The following is an 18,383-nucleotide window of genomic DNA, read 5'->3' as shown; positions in this document are numbered from 1 at the left end:
TTGCTGTGTTCACAAATTGTACTAAAATGTGAATTATACAAATCCACAGTGTAATGTTACACATATGTATAAGAACTTGTGTTGATACGCAATCTCTTTAAATGCCTGAAAACATTCTAAACGCGGAACGTGTCATAGATGTTCTTCTGTTAAAAATGGCCAATTGTACACCTTGGTAAGTACATAAAACTTAAAGTGAATCTGTCACGTTGAGCAACGCTATTTATCTGCAGATATGGGTTTAATCTGCAAGTAAATAGCATTTAAACCCAATGTAGCCAGCTTACTGGAGCAGCGGATGCAGGGAGAAAATGAAGTTATATTCTACCTGTAACTGCTCACATCCAGTCATCGAGGCGGTGCATAGAGCAGTAACCGTCAATGCTCACCACACCTTTTAGAGCTCTGTGATCACTCCCTGGCACTTTGATTTGCCCCCAGCTCCAGAGTATGTGTCTGTGTAGCACCTGTGTGTCAGCAGGTTGTCAGTCAAAGTGACAGGGAATGATTATAGCCGCGCTCACTGTGTAGTGAACAGTGACTGTGAAATATTCCTGCACCGCCCCAATAATTGACTGAAGTAAGATTTGCGACAAGGCTCCTCTTAATGAATCAGGTGCCTCTGACTCCACCATGCCCCCTCATCAAAATCGGTGTGAACAATGCTGGTCTTGATGAATCAGGGCCCAAGTCTTTAGCAGGGTTTCTTTTATTTGGAGTTGGTTGATCAATGCAATATCAAGTGATAAGTTCAAAACAGATTACGCAGCCATTCTGACATAGAATTTCTAATTATCCCACCAGCCTTATCAAATCTGAAAGATCACTTTACTAATGCATGCAGTTTCTATTGTGAAATCTATTGACAGACCATTTTTAAAACCAAAAGCCCATGTTAGTTGATCTTCTGATCTTGGAAACTGTAAAGATTTTGACATGGAGTTATATCTCATAATCAGTAAATTCTGCTATATTGCTTCAAAAAGTACTGAGTGCCCTGATAGAAGTCTACTGCATAATAAGAATATTCCTATTTTAGCCTCAATCCAGAATTGGAGAATGGCTTATATCTTGATAGTGCCAGATCAGGAGTGCTGAATGTGTTCCATCTGAATATAAATGACTCCTTTGTTTCCTTCACTAGATAATGGAGTCATCTGTATCATTCCATGTCCTATATATGTTATTAATATTATTATTATTTATACAGCAAGACCTTAACCATCTTTAAGTTTTATTTTGATGTTACTCCTATCTCACAATGATATGACATTGTTGAGCTTTCCCATCATAAACTGATTGCAAGTAGACAAAAAAATTCCTATCAATTAATTAATTATATATACATACAAATAGATGAGTAAAAGATATGGAGAGAGATAACTAAATCATTTAAGATATATGCAATAATAAATAACAATATGATGTGAAGTTAATTAACATGTAAAGTCTAGATAAATATAATGATCAATGTGTAAGATATGAATTCAGTGATTGTGTGTGGTAATAAATTAATAAATATAATACAGTTAAGCAAAATGTTTTCGCATTGTCCTGGTCTGGAGTCCAGTCCGGTCTTCCATGGCAGCAGGACTAGGGTAGTCTTCACTTTTACGCCTGGCATCCTTGACCTGGCATCTTTGTTGCTTCTGTTGTTCATTAGTCATTAGTAGTGTTGCGCGAACATGCTTGGATAAAATACTTGTGTTCAAACTGAGTGTCTTTGGCATGCTCAAAAATCTTCGGCGTCCTCGCAAGATATGTTTGCTTCACCGGGGCTACATGTCTCACCTGTTTGTCAGGCAATCCCTGCATATCAAACGGCCGTGAGACATGCAGCAACAGCGATACAAACTTATTTTGCGAGCACGCCAAAGATACTCGGTTAGGACTCGAGCATGCTCGGATAAAGCCTTATCCGAAAAAAATTGCACAACACTAGTCATTAGACTTCACGTAATGTCATGACGTGTGTCATGCCATGAAATGATGATGACACAGGGCCTAGTAAATTCCAAAGTCACACAGGATGCCAGGGCAAGGATGCTCGATGCAGAAGTGTAGTCTGCCCTATTCCCACTGCCATAGAGAACCAAACTAGATGCTAGACCAGAGCATCGCAAATATTTTTGCTCAACTGTTCAATATAATCATAGGTCTAATTTTCAACTCAATATAATATGTATGTACACTGCACAAAATAGTGCAAAATAGTAGCCAGGAATAATGAATCTGTCCCTAATAGTGATGAGCAGTTCATTTTGTGCAATCCGATCAATGGTCCAGGTCAGTGCACTGTAGCTGTGGACAGGAGCTGTATGAATTTCCTGACCTTCCAGGATCCCGGGACCGTCTTATAATTTGCTGTGTTAGTGCATTGTCACCTGTGTGTGGCATAGATAATGTCATATCAAGCTGTTAAATCTATTAATGCACCAAGGTACTCAAAAAGTCAGGAAATTTGATCTGTTCCTGTCCATGGCCAGAGAGCACTGACCTAGACCGTCGACAGGAGTTGGGTGAAGCGATCCAATCCTCTTTAGTCCCATTGTATCTGAAAGTATTAAATTTTCTTTTAATTGCCATTTTCTGTCCTCAGAGATGAATGGGAATGGATTCAAAATCTCTCCATGCTAGACTCTTTGGAAAACATTGAGCTTTCTCTGGATGCACATGCTCATCTGTTTCTGTGTGATCTCCAGGTGGCAGTGAAGGCCCTACTCAAACAAATCAATCTACCTCCTCACCAGGTAAAGTCAGCTCTGTCAGACAGAAGTTAATATTTAACATCTATGTAACTATAGATTTACTTACTTTTTATAATTCTGTTAAAAATTCCTTCTCACATTTGATACCCTATGAGCTCTAACTTCAATCATGAACACTAATGAAAGCAAGTTGTTAGCTAGCCAAAGACTTGATCATCAGTCCATTCAGATGGGGAACTCCTGAATTTTATTTTTGAGATTGGTGGGGTCCCTGCACTCTGACCCTATAGATCTGTAAAATATCACTTTTTTATGTGTATAGATGTGTATTGGGGGGCAGGCATGGTCGAGTGGCAAGTCTGCTTCTTCACTTCAGCCCGCTATAGAAATAGGGGACTCTGTGAATCACTGAGTGTGTGTGGGGGGTAGTGTTTCTGTGACAGTCATTTTCACACTCACTTCAGATTCTCCATCTGTGGCGCTTATTCTTTTGGTTTCCAGAATAAGTTAGCCAAGCCAACTTGCAAATGCAATGTCCTTTTTACTTATAAACACACTTATGGGAATGGCATTAAATACATTTTTCTTCTTCATACACAGCCAACGGCACTTTTCCCATTGATCATGGATGCAGACACAGCATTTGCAATAAAAATGGTTGCAGAGTGTTTCAGCCCAAAGGGAAACTCCATTTTCTGGAACTTAGAAGTAAGGAAGCTTCTGCTATTTCCCTACTGTTCCTGCTACCCGACTATCCTGGATTTACCTTGCTGATAAGGCTGTCCTAGTCCCAGCACATTTGTGGAGTCCCAAAATTGGCTTACTTGAGGTATACTATTCTGCTTGTCCCTTGTATTTGATGCCACACACACACCCATCTCCTCTTGCCCTTGTCTAATTCATCTAGCACAAGTGTGTCCTCTGAGACTCTCTCACTGACTCCTGTTTCTTCTGAGACTCACTCAACTAAGATGGATTCTCTAATTTTCCTAGAGATCCTTCAGTCTCAAACTTCCCCTACCTAAGGGCCGGCCTATCAATTTAACTATCTCCTGAACTTACAGGATATGACAGGCAACATTAACTGTAGCACATTGCTGTCATCTAATGGGCATATCATGCCCTCAGCCTCCTCATCATATCCGCCAATGCTCACTCGCCATGCAGGCTGTGCTCTTGCCTCGCGGTCACTGTGTGCCATCACGACTGATGTCTTCCCCTACTCCTCTTTCTCCTCAAGCTGCAGGGAAAATGGTGCCGTCCTTTCACCCACTACTAGCTTTCGGTGGCCATCAGCTTGCCTCTTCCTGGGCCGGACCTCAAACTCAGCCGATTCATCACCTTTCACTCTTGGCAACTCCACCTTCGGCCACACATCCTTCACTCGTCGTCTCTTACCCGGTGGGCCAGTCTTCATCTTGAACCGCGCCCTCCTCCGACTCACCACTCCATTTCTGGGCTGAACCTTGGCTTTTGGACATACTGTTTCTGGGCTGTGGATTGGGGGTATTTTTGCACCTCTGTGCACCGTCTCCACCCACGACAGGCCAGTCTTCTCCATATGAGACCGCCGGTCGCTGCCATCTTGGTACTTGGATCACTGTTTTTGTCCTCCATCTTAGTTCGTATACTTTCCTTTCCTTTATTTTCCATTTTATCTGTTCATCTTCAGGCGCCTCTCATGCGCCAGGAGCATTTTTCTTACGGTCCATATTCGGCGTTCTCTTGCTTACACTACAGGTCCTATTCACCCCTCTATTTGGATGCATCCTGCCGACTACGTCACTAGTAACAGGGGGCAGGGTTGTACCCATGGTCGAGTGCCAAGTCTGCTGCATTACCCCGGCTCACTACAGAAATAGGGGACTCTGTGAATCCCTGGGTGTGTGTGAGGGGCAGTGTTTCTGTGAAAGTGATTTTTACGCTCACCTTTGATTCACCATCTGCGGTGCCAATTCTTTCGGTTTCCAGAATGAGATAGACAAGCTAACCTGAAAAAGCAATGTCCTTTTTACTTATAAACACACTTACATACAGGGAATGGCATGAAATACATTTTTCTTCTTCTTCATACACAGCCAACAGCACTTTCCCAGTGATCATGAATACAGACATAGTATTTGCAATAAAAATGATTGCAGAGTGTTTCAGCCCAAAGGGAAACTCCATTTTCTGGAACTTAGACATAAGGGAGCTCCTGCTATGATCCTACTGTTCCTGCTACCTGACTATCCTGGATCCACCTTGCAGATAAGGCTGTCCTAGTACTGGCACATTTGTGGAGTCCTTAAATTGGCTTACTTGAGGTATGCTGTTCTGCTTATTCCCGTTGCTCCTGGTCCCTTGTATTTGATGCCACACACACACCCATCTCCTCTTGTCCTTGTCTAGTTCATCTAACACAAGTGTCTCCTATGACACTCTCTCACTGACTCCTGTCTCTTCTGATACTTAGTACTCACTCAACTAAGATGGATTCTCTAATTCTCCCAGAGATCCTTCAGTTTCAAACCCCACCCACCTAAGGGCCGGCCTATCTATTTAACTATCTCCTGAACTTACAGGATATGACAAGCAAAGTAATATTAACTGTAGCACATTGCTGTCATCTAATGGCCATATCAGACATAACACCTTTTATGATCATTATAATACACATATGTAATAAAACGGCTTTAGAGGGGTATGAGAATCATTGACCACCCCCCTCACATCCGATAATGTGAAATCTCAGTACAGCTCTTTACAACCCTCATCGCTGAGCACTGCATTATGGTTACCATCATAATCCCTGAAAAAATGGTTTCCAACTGAAACATGATTGAGCCTTTCGACACTGTCTGGCCTCCATCCTGGTAGCTTTCATCTTTTCATGCATGCACAAAAATGTGGTTTGACACTTTTTGTCCATGCCTGAAAAATATGAACACCGAAGGGTAAAGTGTCTCCGAACTGTGATGGAGACTGGCAGGACAAGCATATCCCTAGTGGCTTCTCCCTAACCACTAACCTTGAATGATAGGACTCTCCCTATATACGCACACATCAACAGACCTGTCATTTTAGGGCAGCGGGTGGAGAGAAGCCCGCGGGGACTCACCTGTCTGACTAGTCTCAAAAGCTACTAGGTCCCGGCGGCTATTAAACTATATTTTTCTCGGAAACGCCGCAGTATTTCAGTGTTAAACATATATACAGTGAAGGAAATAATAATTTGATCCCTTGCTGTTTTTGTACATTGGCCCACTGACGAAGACATGAACAGTCTAGAATTTTAAGGGTAGGTTAATTTTAACATTGAGAGATAGAATATCCAAAAAAAAGATCAAGAAAATCACATTGTATAAATACATTTATTTGCATTTTGCAGTGAGAAATAAGTATTTGATCCCCCTACAAACCACTATGAGTTCCGGCTCCTACAGACCAGTTAGACGCTCCTAATCAACTCGTTACCTGCATTAAAGACAGCTGTCTTACATAGTTACCTGTATAAAACACTCCTGTCCACAGACTCAGAGCTTTGGTGCTTTCCCACTAGTTTGAAGCGGCTCAGTGGAACTGCAGAGGAGTGGTGGCGTTTCTTACACATGGGGGCACATGGCACTAATAAGATGCCCTAAATTCTTCATGAAGACACACTAGGATTCACAGAAGATATTTTCAAAAATTGTTGTATTACTTTGGGCAGCCTGTTCTGTACTTCGGGAGTGCAAATGTTTCTGCATCCTTTTGAATAGTGGGCAGATCAATTTCCCAATGTATCAAAAGCCCGTTGGAGATATTTAAAGAACAAGTTATCCACAACATCAAAGCTGTCATTCATCCTCCAGATATATAAATGTACCCGCTAAGGAATTGGCAGTAATGAGATAGCAAAAAGATTAATATCATGTGATCCCAAAACATGCCGACAAATAGGGGAAAAGTACTGTAGTTCTGATGATGAGGGAATATTACTTGATTACTTAATATTATTATTATTATTATTATTATTGAGACAGTTACATATTTGAATGATGGCAGAAAAATTAATTAGGGAACCTAATGGATAGTATTTGGGTATGTTATAACTTTTGCCACTCTAGAAAAAATGGATAAAAATATTTTCTATCCAAATTCAGCTAAACTCTATTTAGGTTTATTACCTAAAGTGCATAAGTCACTTGGAACACCACCTTGGTCGCTCTATTATTTTGGGAATCAATTCAGAGACCAAGCCATTGTCTCATTACCTGGAGTGGGTACTCAAACTACTATTTCTGAGTGTCTCTTCCTATCTAACAGATACAAATGATATATTAGAAATATGGAGAGATATTGTTAGTGACTAGTGATGGGCGAACCCCTGACTGTTCGGGTCCGTCATCGTAGTGTAGTCTGTGACATGGATGCTCCATCATTCTCTGACCTTGTCAAGTACATTAAAGGGAACCTGACAGCTGATGCATGCTGATACATGCTGCCTGAATCACAGGAAGCATGTATCAGACACTGGCCGTATGATTTCAGCTATGAATGTTTTACTCTGAAATGCTGCGCAGATTCCCAGCACCTTCTCCCTGCCTACTTCCAAAGACTGACAGGTCTCTCCCTATATATACATGCAGAGAGAGACTTGACACTCAAGGGGAGCAGACAGAGAGTAGCAGCCATGGACCTGCTGTCCAACTAGTCTCCTGTGCAGCTCTGTCCCCGTCTACTTTTAAACTTTGTTTTACTCTGAAACGCTGCAGCGTTTTAGAGTCAAACATGCTTGGCTGAAATCATGCAGCCAGTATCTAATACATGCTGCCCCTGGTTCAAGGAGCAAGTATCTTCTGTCAGGTTCCCTTTAATTTATTGCATATTGAGGAGATCGGAACATAGCAATTCTTAGGGGTAATAATTTTCAATGTGGAAAGTGCCAAGTCAGTATAAGAAGACTTACAGGTCATGCAATGCTCCTCTGGTATTCAAATATGCAAATTGCCTCTATATATAGAGGATGAAGACTGAAAATCGAATGACCCTATTTGATATAGCAATCCTAAAAGTCTATATAGACCCTTTAACAAGCCTTGGCATATGACTTAGAATAAGGTTGATATTGGCTTTTAGGATTGCTATATTGGAGCTCCTGTCTTATTCCTCTCTGAAGAGGCTATTTGCAAATTGAATTCCTAGAGGCGTACTGCATGACTTTGAAGTCTCTTTGCGCCAAGCAAATGGAGTTTCTTGTTTGACTTCTTACTCTAAATCATGTGACAAGGCTCGTTATAGGGTCAATGTTGACTTTAGGATTGCTATATCAAATAGGTGGCACTGGAGTTCCAGTCGTCTTTTTCCCTCCTTGAAGAAGGTATTTGCATATGAACATTGCAGTATATCTATGCAATATTCTGCACTTGCGGCTTTTGCAATATTGAGGAAGTGATCCTCCCACTATTAAAGAGGATACAGTGATATATGCACTACCTGAGAACAGATGAAAGGTGCCAAATGATGATGAGTGAATCCATACAATTTCGATTTAGCTGATGTTCTCAAATTTGGCCAGAAAATTTGATTTAATCATAATTTCTCACTTGAAATTCTTCTTATGATGCTAGCTCTTTCATGACCTCAGAGCATAATAAATATTGTTAAAAAAAAATGTTACACTCAACTCGCCCTGGTCCTCAAATGTCCAGTCATGGAGCTCCGCTCTGAACTATTCTGCTCTGCTCTGGTCTTAAGTCATCTTCTCTCACCATTAGTGTTGAGCCACCCCCGTAGTGTTCGAGTTCGGTTCGGTTCGTCGAACACCCGTGTGTTCGCCGAACTGTTCGTCGAACTGTTCGTCGAACACCTTCGAACACCGTTAAAACCAATGGCAGGCAAACAAAAACACATAGAAACACATAGAAAACACCTTCAAAGGTGTCCAAAAGCTGACAAACTGCTCAGATGACATAACTAACACATGGAAAAGTGACAAGTACATATAGTCATGCGAAAATAAAAGAGGTGGAGGAGTAAAAGGAGGGGGAGACACAGATATAGGCATGTCATGCCCTTCTAAAATCCAAAAAGTGAGAAGCCGACACGGCCAGTCCGCTCCTGCCCGTGCCACCTCCGTGTCGCCGGGTTTGTGCCAGAGCCGCGGTGAACCCTGATGGCCAGCCCCCCTCTCCCAATACTGGTGCCTGTCCGCTGGTGGGTCGAGCGAGCCCCCCTGTGGTGGAGGCAGCTCTAAGCTTTTTAATTTAAATTGTCTCTCTAATTTGAATGAATACACTTTAAATCCATTTACAAGGATCTATTGGAGGGCAAGTCTCATGCCAGCAGCCGCGTAATTCCAGCTCCAGTAGCGTCCACTAAAGCTGCTGCAGTTAAAAAGTTTTTATAAGGATCGAGCTCGGCTGTCCACCGCAAGGCATCCTACTGCCAGTCCCAGCCCCTATGCCTTGGGGTGCCTCCTGATGCTCTTCACTGAGTATCCCATGGTCCCGAAGCATTTCCTTTGAAAAAATTAAGTGTCTAAACTACAGGTGGTGTAGCTTGCTTAACAGCCGGGATAATCCGCTGACTAGCAGACACTGCTACTAGGCACAAAGTATTTCCTGGGCTAGATGCAGTTAAAAATTTGTAATTAGATACTCTCGTTGGATGCTGAGAAAGCATTCCATAGAGTCTCCTGGCACGCCATATATGATTCTCTTAAAAAGCTTGGGGTAGGGGTCTAGGGGACCCTTTTATAGCCAAAATCACGGCCCTGTATCACAATACGTCACCTAGGCTGAAGATAAATGGAACTGTAGCACCCTGAGGGCTCGGTTGCTACAGAGGTATTGCACCTCACCCAGAGGTGTGATATCTCACTCTCAGGTAAGGATGGAGTGTGGATCAGGACCCGACACCTGCATGCATTACACCACATTGCCGTGGGGCAGGGCGACCAATATGCCTCTGAGATGGGCACGACAGTCCCTGTCCCTGGCTGGAGTGGGGGGAGGGAACACTGAGGAAGGGGAACCCTGTAGTGCAGGAGCAGGGAGGAAGCAGTTCCTGGGTGCATTGAGAAGGGAGTATAAAATGTGGGCACCATCTTAGTTCAGTGCAGAGAAGTCTGAGCAGAAGTGGCAGGGAGCAGGGGCTCTGCATGAGCTCTGCTCCGGAGGCGGGCCTAGTAACAGAGGCCCAGGCCTGGAAGAGGGAGAAGGAAGGAAGAGGAGCGGAGAAGGCTCCAGGAACGAGGAATGAAGGGATCCCAGGGGTGCGGACGGGCGAGTCACCACCGCACGCCCGAATCCACCTGCGTGGAGGGGTCAGGCCAAAGGGGGAGACCGGTCCCCGAAACTAGTGGAGGCAGGAAACGACCCTCAGCTAGAAACCGGAGGCTCTGACATTTTATGTGGCGCAGCCCCTCGCTACACCCGCTAGGAAGGCACCACATAGGGTCAGGGAAACTGGCGCCAAGTTTACCAAGAGGAGGCCCGAGGCAGCCGGACAGAAGGGTTGGTAAGAAAGGCCAGACAAAGGACACACAAAGGGGGTCCTGTGAAGCGCTCCAAAGTTATCTGGGAGTTGTCTGAGCCCCTCACCTGGTGAGCACAGTACGACGTGGGCAGCCGTTACCTGCAGACGTGGTCTGGATAATAAGAACTGTGAGTAAAGGCCCTGGACTGCATCACTGACTCCGTGTCGTTACTGCTGCTGCCCTGCACCATCACCCCCATCCTCCGCATACACTGCCCTGAGGCTATACTCCTCCCGTGGGGAGTTATGCTACGCTCTGCTGCACCCACAACACCAGCCTCAGCGGTCTGCCCTGCAGCGGCGGTTCACTCTGACCGCAATCCACGGGTGGCATAGTCGGACATTTAAACATCAAAACCACATAAATAGTTCCGCCACTGGTTTGACCACCCTGAGCCACGGAACCGGGTCGCCGCCACGAAGACTACAACCACCAGCATCCACCAAAAAGGGTCCGGCTCCGGGTGTCCCAAGGCCCAGGGGGTGCATCAGAACATTTTCATCACCTTTCACAATCACCAATGGGACAAGGCAGGGATGTCCTCTGTCCCCTCTCTTATACATCCTAGTGACGGAGCACCTGCTCTCATCAATTCGCCATAACCCCAATATTAGGTGGATTGAGGTGGGAGGCACCGAGTACAAGTGCTCTCTATTTGCTGATGATGTCCTAGTATATATCACTCAATCACATATATCCATCCATGCTGTTATGGCTGAAATAGATCACTTTGTTACATGGTCAAATTTTAAAATCAATGCAGCGAAGTCTGAGGCCCTCGATGTCTCCCTCCCCAAATCCATATAGGATTCCATCCAGTCCAACTTTCCCTTTGCCTGGCCCTCACAGGGTATCAAATACTTAGGAATTCCTATTCATAGAGACCTCTCCCATCTATGTTATCTTAATTTTGGGCCCTTTATTGAACAACTCCATACAGACCACGGTTGGCAAGTTAGAACTGTAAGATTCACTACGTGAACCACTGGTGTTTTGTGGAAAAGCACATGTACACTGCGTTCCAAATTATTATGCATAAAGTGTTTAAGAGTGATAAGGGAAGAATTTGTTTGTTTGTCAGTTAAACTCATTGATTGTGATGTGTGTCAGGGCTCTTTATATCACTGTAAGCAATTGCAGACACCTGTGCTAATTAGTTTGGCAGGTGTGTCCATTGAAAGGCAAGACTACTTAAGAAGGCTGTCTCACATTATTAAGCAGCCTACATTTTCTGCCAAAATGGGAAAGAAAAAGGATGTGTCGGCTGCTGAGAAGCAACAAATTGTGGTGTGTTTAGGTCAAGGCATGACTACAATCAACATTGTGCGATGATCAGGATGAAGTGTCTTGGCAATCAAGAAGTATGTAGCTGATTCGCAGGACACACGTGTGCGTGCTGATAAGGGCAAATTGAGGACTCTTTCCTACAGGCAATTACGTCAGGTTGAAAGAGCAGCGGCAAAAAAGCCTTGTCATAGCAGCAGACAAGTTTTTGAAGCTGCTTGTGCCTCCAACGTCCACCGAACAACAAGATGCAGGGTCCTTCAGAGGTTTGCAGCTGTGCATACGCCATCCTGTCGACCTCCTCTATCCACTTCACACAAGCAGAAACGGCTCCAGTGGGCCAAACATTACATGAAGACTGATTTCAAAACTGTTTTGTTCACGGATGAGTGCCGTGCAGCGCTCGATGGTCCAGATGGATGGAGTGGAGGATGGCTGGTTGATGGACACCCCACGCAAACACGGCTACAGCGCCAACAAGGAGGAGGTGGAGTAATGTTTTGGGCTGGAATCATGGGGAGAGAGATTGTCGGCCCCTTTAGGATCCCTGAAGGCGCTAAAGATGAACTCCATAATGTATGTGGATTTTCTCAAACAGCACTTCCTGCCATGGTTCAAGAAGAAGAACCGTGTATTTCACAGCAAGATCATTTTTCTGCATGATAATGCACCATCTCATGCTGCACATAAAACATCTGCATCTCTGGCTGATATGGGCATAAAAGGGGACAAACTTATGGTGTGACCCCCATGCTCCCCTGACCTGTACCCCATTCAGAACCTTTGGAGCATCATTAAAAGGAGTGTCTATGATGGCGGGAGGCAGTTCACATCTAAGCAACAGCTCTGGGAGGGTATTCTGTCCTCATGCAAAACAATTGAAGCAGAAACCATCCAAAACCTGACAAATTCAATGGACGAGAGAGTTCAGAAGCTCCTTTCGAACAAGGGGTCCTATGTGAAAATGTAACATCACCTAGAATAAAGTTTTGAGTTGAAAACTGTTTGATTTCAGTTTCTAACAACCTGCTAATGCTTATAATTTCAAAAATGAACATTTTTTTGGTCTTTATTAAAATGAAAAGGTTGATCGAAAAGTTTGGGGGATCTAAGAGTGTGGCAACCCAGTAGTCATGATTACTTCGAATTCTGACAATATGAGGGTCATGCTGCAGGTAGTGCAGCAAGAAGGCACTTATGTGTCTTGCGCATCTCGGAGCCCCAAAATTATTTTCCGGGCTAGATGCAGCTAAAAATTATTATTAATTTTAAATCTGGTGAAGCTTTAGTATAGATGGCCTAATAGGATCAGTGCTGCACACTGCTACAAAGCCCAAATTATTTTCCAGTCAAGATACAGATAAACATGATTAGTAATTTTAAATCTGGTGGAGCTTATTATAGATGGCCTAATAGAATCAGTGCTGCACACTGCTACAAAGCCCAAATTATTTTCCAGCCAAGATACAGATAAACATGATTAGTTATTTGAAAGCTTAAAACGGTTGGTAGGGTGATTTTAACCAATCATCAAGCTTTTACTCTCCCCAGGATGACACAGGGGTAGAAAAGTCGTTTCGGATCCATGATTTGTTCATCTTTATGAACGTGAGTCTGTCTACATTATCAGTGGAGAGCCGCGTGCGCTTATCTGTCAGCACACCACCAGCAGCGCTGAACACACGTTCAGACAGAACGCTGGCTGCGGGGCATGACAAGATCTCCAAGGCGTAAGTCGCTAGCTCCGGCCATTTATCCAGATTGGAAGCCCAAAAAGAGCAAGGGTCCAGTGACACAGTCGTGGCTTCAATGTTTACTTGGAGATACTCCTGTACCATCGTCTCTAGGCGTTGACTATGTGTCAGACTTCTTGTCTCCTGTGGCCTTGCAAAGGATGGGCTAAAAAAGTGGTGAAATGATTCCGCAAAATTGATGTTACCAGCAGATACTGTGGTTCTGTTAGGGTTTGAGTGCTGAACACTTGACGGTCCCACGGTTGGCAAGTTGGAACTGTGAGATTCACTACGTGCACCACTGGTATTTTGTGGAAAAGCACATGTAAGATTCTGCAACAGTCTCTGCTGATACTCCTGCATGCGTTCATCCCTTTCTATGGCAGGAATAATTTCTGCAAATTTACTTTTGTACCGGGGATCTAACAGTGTGGCAACCCAGTAGTCAGGATTATTTCTAATTCTCACAATTCGAGGGTCATGTTGCAGGTAGTGCAGCAAGAAGGCACTCATGTGTGTTGCGCATCCAGGAGCACCAAGTCCCTGTTGTGTTGGTGGCGAGGTAACAATCATGCTTCCTTCCTCTGTCCTCTCCCCCCAACCTCGCACAACAGAAATGTGATCAAGGTCTCCCTCATCTGATGAGTCTTCCATCAGTTCGTCCTCCACTTCTTCCTGGGCTCCTGCACCTTCCTCACTAGTTTGGCTGCTACCATGCGCCCTGGTAAAACCATCTCCCCCACACTCACATGCCTGCCGCCTTGGTGCTGCCGACCGTCTGGACCTTGCAGATGTTAGCCCTTCCGCATACAACTCCTCCTCCTCTACTTCCTCCACCTCCTCTTGTGCCACCACCTGACTCCGAATTCTGTTTAACATGTGCTCCAGCATGTAAATCACCGGAATAGTCATGCTGATAATGGCATCGTCAGCACTAAACATCTTCGTCGCCATTTCAAAACTGTGCAGAAGGGTGCATAGGTCCCTGATCTGAGACCACTCCTCCAGCGTGATTTGCCCCACCTCTGAATCTCGTTGGCCCAGGCTATTCGTCAGAACGTATTGCACCAGGGCTTGTCGGTGCTGCCACAGTCGCTGCAACATGTGCAGAGTTGAATTCCACAGGGTAGGCACATCGCATTTTAGCCGGTGAAGTGGCAGGCACAACGACTTCTGTAGAGATGTAAGTCGCTGAGCTGCGGGATGCGAACGGCGGAAGTGAGCACACAGCGACCGTGCCCTCTGCAGAAGGCCATCTAGTCTGGGATAGTGGGCTAAAAATTGCTGGACAACCAGGTTCAACACGTGAGCCATACAAGGCACGTGTGTGACATTGCCCCGGCGAAGGGCCGCACCCAGGTTTGCAGCATTGTCGCACACGGCCTTCCCTGGTTTCAGGTCCAGTGGAGACAACCATTCATGAAATTGGTTCTCCAGAGCTGACCACAACTCCTCAGCTGTGTGACTCACATTTCCCAGACATTTTAATGTAAAAACCGCCTGATGATGTTGAGCCCTACTGCCAGCATAGTAAGGAGGTGTGCAGGATCCCTTCTGCGCAGTTAGAAAGCTTGTGACATGACCAGACAGGCTTTGGGTGCAGGTGGAAGACCGAGAGGAGGTTGAGGAGGCAGAAGCAGTGGAGGAAATTTGACATAAAGAGGATTGACGCACAACTCGTGGGGACGGCAAGACTTGGACAGCAGCCCCTTGTCCTGCTGTCACCATAGTTACCCAGTGCCCAGTCAGCGACATGTAACGCCCCTGTCCATGCCTACTCGTCCAAGTGTCTGTGGTGAAATGCACCCTGTCACACACAGAGTTTCTCAAAGAAGCGGTGATGTTGTGTGCGACATGCTGTTGGAGCGCAGGCACACCTTTCTTTGAGAAGTAGTGCCGACTGGGCATCTGGTACTGGGGCACTGCGACGGACATAAGGTCTCGAAAATCCTCTGTGTCCACCAGGCGGAAAGGCAGCATTTCTGTAGCCAAGAGCTTGCAGATGGTGAAATTCAACCTCTTAGCTTTCTCATGGCTAGGAGGAAATGGTCTTTTACTTGTCCACATCTGAGGGACCGAGGGCTGGCTATTGTGCTTAGACGGGGTTGATAAGGGTGTGCCCGGCAAACTGACGGTCTGTGAGGAAGATGCAGGCGGACATGTTAGGTTGCCTTGATCCAAAGGTGGTGCTATCGATGTCGGACAGCGCTCAACACCAGCTGGTGTTACCACCTCCAAAGAAAATGATGACCTGCCAATCACGCTGGCTGTTGCGGGTAAAAAGGTGGCAGGTCTGCGCCCCGAAACAGGTGTGACTGCTGTCCCCCCAGTCACAGAGGATGAAGAGGCTGCGGATGCACAAGATATGGCAGACGGTGGTTGGCCCGGCCGGCTAGGCCGCATTGTAGCACACTGAGCTTCCCACTGCAACTTATGCTTCATGTCCATGTGCCGGTTCATGCATGAAGTACTCAAACTATGTATTTTTTGGCCTCTACTTAGCTTTTGCTGACAAATGTTACAGATAACACGAGTTGGGTCATCTTTATCGATCTGAAAAAATGCCCAGGCTATGCAAGGCTTAGCACCCATGCGACCTGAAGAGCCACCACGACTTGTGGTGAGAGGCAGAGTTGTGTTTGAGGATGCAGTTGTTGACGTGCTTCCAGTACTACGTCTCTGTCCAGGAAGGCGCAACCTGACCTCGTCGTCACTAGCATCTTCCTCCACCTCCTCTGCTGACCTCATCTCTTGGCTGACTGTGGGTTGACAGTAAGTGGGATCTCCAACCTCATCATCATCACCCTGTGCGTTATCACACCCGTCGTCCTCAGAGCCAACCTGTTTCTGCCCTGACAAAAAACTAAAGTTGTCGCTCCAATCAGGTATTTGAGTCTTATCATCGTCTTCCTCATTGTCTCCACCAACAGGAGTTACAGTTTGGGAATGATCGTCTACATTATGGTCAGAACCTTCTGCGTCTGGTCCTGGATCCGACTCATAAAGATTCTGGGCATCAGTGCAGATCATTTCCTCGTCTGGATTCACAGAAGCGCTGGAGTCGACCTCTGATTCCCAGGCTATAGTATGAGTAAACAGCTCTGCAGACTCCATCATCTGTTCTACCTCATACTCAGACGGGCAGCTGGAGATTTGGGAGCTGTGAGGAAGCAAGTGCGATTGGGGTGACACCTTTGAGGACTGGAGTATTTGTGATGTTGAAGTTGATGTGGAGGAGAGCCCACTTAAAGGAGCACTTGATATCCGTTGAAGCACCTGCTGTTTTTGTGCCTCATCTGGAATTTGTAGCGATTGGCGTGGCCGCAAGAAAGGGATCTTATCACATTGTCCGCTAAAAGAAGTAGACATTTTAGTTTGGCTGGAAGATGGCCTTTCTTCTGCAGATGTTACTGTTGCTTTAACACCTACCCCACGGACACAACCTTTTTTCCCCTTCCCAACACGCCTATTCCCCTTTCCACCAGCAGCAGGCCTTTTTCCACTCATTTTGGTGGTTAACTAATTCACAACTCTGGAGTTGTTTGCACAAAAATACAATGAATGGGAACCGAGCAGAGCTGAGTGGCCAAACTGTGGTATTAGGCCAAAACTATTGGCTGGGTTAGATGCAGAAAAAAATTATATTTAATTTGCAACCTGATGGAGGTCTGTATAGATGGATTAATAGAACAAGTCCCACACACAGCTAGAAGCCCAATATTTTTTCAGAGGTAGATGCAGAAAAAAATATATTCAGTTTGCAACCTGATGGAGGTCAGTATAGATGGACTAATACAACAAGTCCCACACACAGCTAGAAGCCCAATATTTTTTCAGAGGTAGATGCAGAAAAAAAATATATTCAGTTTGCAACCTGATGGAGGTCTGTATAGATGGATTAATAGAACAAGTCCCACACACAGCTAGAAGCCCAATATTTTTTCAGAGCTAGATGCAGAAAAAAATATATTCAGTTTGCAACCTGATGGAGGTCTGTATAGATGGATTAATAGAACAAATCCCAAACACAGCTAGAAGCCCAATATTTTTTCAGAGGTAGATGCAGAAAAAAATATATTCAGTTTGCAACCTGATGGAGGTCTGTATAGATGGATTAATAGAACAAGTCCCACACACAGCTAGAAGTCCAATATTTTTTCAGAGGTAGATGCAGGAAAAAATATATTCAGTTTGCAACCTGATGGAGGTCTGTATAGATGGATTAATAGAACAAGTCCCACACACAGCTAGAAGCCCAATATTTTTTCAGAGGTAGATGCAGAAAAAAATATATTCAGTTTGCAACCTGATGGAGGTCAGTATAGATGGACTAATACAACAAGTCCCACACACAGCTAGAAGCCCAATATTTTTTCAGAGGTAGATGCAGAAAAAAAATATATTCAGTTTGCAACCTGATGGAGGTCTGTATAGATGGATTAATAGAACAAGTCCCACACACAGCTAGAAGCCCAATATTTTTTCAGAGCTAGATGCAGAAAAAAATATATTCAGTTTGCAACCTGATGGAGGTCTGTATAGATGGATTAATAGAACAAGTCCCACACACAGCTAGAAGCCCAATATTTTTTCAGAGGTAGATGCAGAAAAAAATATATTCAGTTTGCAACCTGATGAAGGTCTGTATAGATGGATTAATAGAACAAGTCCCACACACAGCTAGAAGCCCAATATTTTTTCAGAGGTAGATGCAGAAAAAAATATATTCAGTTTGCAACCTGATGGAGGTCTGTATAGATGGATTAATAGAACAAGTCCCACACACAGCTAGAAGCCCAATATTTTTTCAGAGGTAGATGCAGAAAAAAATATATTCAGTTTGCAACCTGATGGAGGTCAGTATAGATGGACTAATACAACAAGTCCCACACACAGCTAGAAGCCCAATATTTTTTCAGAGGTAGATGCAGAAAAAAATATATTCAGTTTGCAACCTGATGGAGGTCTGTATAGATGGATTAATAGAACAAGTCCCACACACAGCTAGAAGCCCAATATTTTTTCAGAGCTAGATGCAGAAAAAAATTATATTCAATTTGCAACCTGATGGAGGTCAGTATAGATGGACTAATGGAATGTTGCTATGCCCAAAAGATTTTACTTCACTAGGTGCAGTAAAAAAATTGGTAATCTATA

At 44.6% G+C, this 18,383-nt stretch overlaps 1 protein-coding gene across 1 annotated transcript in view; it reads left to right on the top strand.

Moving 5' to 3' along the window:
- The window catches only part of ANKFN1 (ankyrin repeat and fibronectin type III domain containing 1), a 1,224,583-nt gene that overhangs the window by 877,145 nt on the left and 329,055 nt on the right, over positions 1 to 18,383 (top strand). The window contains exon 14 of the mRNA XM_073684132.1: positions 2,600 to 2,750. Within this exon, the coding sequence (XP_073540233.1) occupies positions 2,600 to 2,750 (151 nt within the window). The remainder of the gene's footprint in view (positions 1 to 2,599; positions 2,751 to 18,383) is intronic.

Source organism: Phyllobates terribilis, unplaced genomic scaffold (genome assembly GCF_046119375.1).
Source record: "Phyllobates terribilis strain yellow unplaced genomic scaffold, ASM4611937v1 Scaffold_5__5_contigs__length_657084704, whole genome shotgun sequence".
NCBI lineage: Eukaryota > Metazoa > Chordata > Amphibia > Anura > Dendrobatidae > Phyllobates > Phyllobates terribilis.
This window is presented reverse-complemented; position numbering and strand designations above follow the sequence as displayed.